The sequence below is a fragment of the Austrofundulus limnaeus genome, unplaced genomic scaffold, assembly GCF_001266775.1.
Source record: "Austrofundulus limnaeus strain Quisiro unplaced genomic scaffold, Austrofundulus_limnaeus-1.0 Scaffold206, whole genome shotgun sequence".
Lineage (NCBI taxonomy): Eukaryota > Metazoa > Chordata > Actinopteri > Cyprinodontiformes > Rivulidae > Austrofundulus > Austrofundulus limnaeus.
In genome coordinates, this window is record NW_013952608.1 from 827012 (window position 1) to 829235 (window position 2224).

Below are 2224 nucleotides of genomic sequence, written 5' to 3' on the forward strand. Positions count from 1 at the left end.
ATCTATTTGAGTCAGAGGAATTCAAAGTGTTTTACTGTTATTTTTAATAAAGAATTTATTAATTAAAATGAAACTATTCTAAAAACAATTTACAGAAGTAAATTGGACATTTTTAAAACTTTTCAAACTAAACGCGCCTCCCTTATTGAAATATATTTCACAGTAAAATACCAGGAGTTACACATTCAAAGGATAATTTCAGTTCAGAGTTACGATAAGTTTTTGATTTGATTTGGTTCACAGCAGCCAGAGACTGAGGAATGAAGGGAGGGTTGCAAATACGTGTGTGTATTAGTGTGTGTGTGTGTGTGTGGGTGTGTGTGTCCCCGTGTGCCACAGCAGAGCCCCATCTCTGCTAAATGCTGTTTTCGAACATAATAATGTTGATCTCAGCACATGCCTGCTGGGCAGTGGAGCGAGCAGGTGAGAGGCAGAGACAGGCCGGACACAGAGACAGAGAGAAAAAAAGGACTGAACTGTGCTTCCATCACACAGGTGGCCTGTAACAGTACACACCAGCTGCTAAACCAGCATCTGGATCTGAACTGAAAGCTTTCATTTTAACTATGTGAGCTCGATTTTTATGCAGACAAGCATTTATTTAAAACAATCTGTTGAAGTCTTAGTGAGGCAGCTGCTCTCAGTCATGTCCTGTCTAGTGTCTAAATTCGGGGTAAGGGATCATCATCTTTGCAACTTCTTCCAGRTTTACCTTCTTAAACTCTGACCTCACCTCTTTCTGTTTGTCCTCCTTCCTGTTTCGGCTCCAGCCTCTACTTTCTCCATAGGCTAGACATTTGGAAGCATGGGCGACTGGAGCTTTCTGGGCCGGCTGCTGGAGAATGCTCAGGAGCACTCGACGGTCATCGGCAAAGTCTGGCTGACGGTCCTCTTCATCTTCCGGATCCTGGTGCTGGGGGCCGCGGCCGAGGACGTCTGGGGCGACGAGCAGTCCGACTTCACCTGCAACACCCAGCAGCCCGGCTGCGAGAACGTCTGCTACGACGAGGCCTTCCCCATCTCGCACATCCGCTTCTGGGTGCTGCAGATCATCTTCGTGTCCACGCCGACGCTCATCTACCTGGGCCACGTGCTGCACATCGTCCGCATGGAGGAGAAGCGCAAAGAGAAGGAGGAGGAGCTGCGCAAAGCCAACAGGTTCCAGGAGGAGAAGGAGCTCCTTTATAAAAACAGCGGGGACACGGGAGGAGGCGGCAGGAAGGAGAAGCCGCCCATCAGGGACGAGCACGGCAAAATCCGAATCCGAGGCGCTCTGCTGCGCACCTACGTGTTCAACATCATTTTCAAGACTCTGTTTGAAGTGGGTTTCATTTTGGGCCAGTATTTCCTTTATGGCTTCCAGCTGAGGCCCCTGTACAAGTGTGCACGTTGGCCGTGCCCCAACACTGTCGACTGCTTCATATCAAGGCCCACTGAAAAGACCATTTTTATCCTCTTTATGCTTGTGGTGGCTTGCGTGTCTCTTTTGCTGAATTTGTTAGAGATCTATCACCTCGGGTGGAAGAAAGTCAAGCAGGGCGTGACGAATGAGTTCGCCCCTGATCGAGAGTCGCTGCGGCACGTCGACCCCGTGGAGCCCGAGTGTTTGGCCTCGGCCCCCAGAACTGCCCCACCCGGCCTCAGCTACCCCCCCAACTACATCGATGTGACGGCGGGCAGCGGGGCCATCCTGCCCCCCATGAGGCCTTCAGMTTCAGCTGACTTTAAGGTGGGTGACCTCCAGCGGGAGGAGCCCCTCCACCAGTCCTCCTCCTCGTCTCATTACTACATCAGCAACAACAACAGCAACAAGCTGGCCACTCAGCAGAACTGGGCCAACCTGGCCACCGAGCAGCAGACTCGGGAGATGAAGGCCACCTCCCCCTCACCATCCTCGTCGTCTTCTGCCAACCACGAGCAGCAGCAGCTGTCCGCTGGCGTCGTTTCGCCTCTTCTTACCGCTGCCACCCCTGCCGCCGGTGCACAAAGCTGGGTGGAGGTCAAGACCCCGCAGGAGGAAGGCCTCGCTGCCGCCGCCGCTGCAGCGGAGACGCACGAACCCCCGCTAACGGTCAGCACAGACCCCCGTCGGCTCAGTCGGGCCAGTAAGAGCAGCAGTGTCAGGGCCAGGCCAAGTGACCTGGCTGTCTAAACCTCTGTGGCCCCCATCACACACACACACACACACACACACACACACACACACACACACACACACACACAC

At 53.1% G+C, this 2224-nt stretch overlaps 1 protein-coding gene across 1 annotated transcript in view; it reads left to right on the forward strand.

Moving 5' to 3' along the window:
• gja3 (gap junction protein, alpha 3) overlaps nucleotides 1-2208 on the forward strand; it is a 3329-nt gene extending 1121 nt beyond the window's left edge. Inside the window, exon 3 of the mRNA XM_014018981.1 lies at nucleotides 771-2208. Coding sequence (XP_013874435.1) covers nucleotides 806-2152 — 1347 coding nt within the window. The 5' untranslated portion in view covers nucleotides 771-805 and the 3' untranslated portion in view covers nucleotides 2153-2208. The remainder of the gene's footprint in view (nucleotides 1-770) is intronic.
• The last annotated feature ends 16 nt before the right edge of the window (nucleotides 2209-2224 follow it).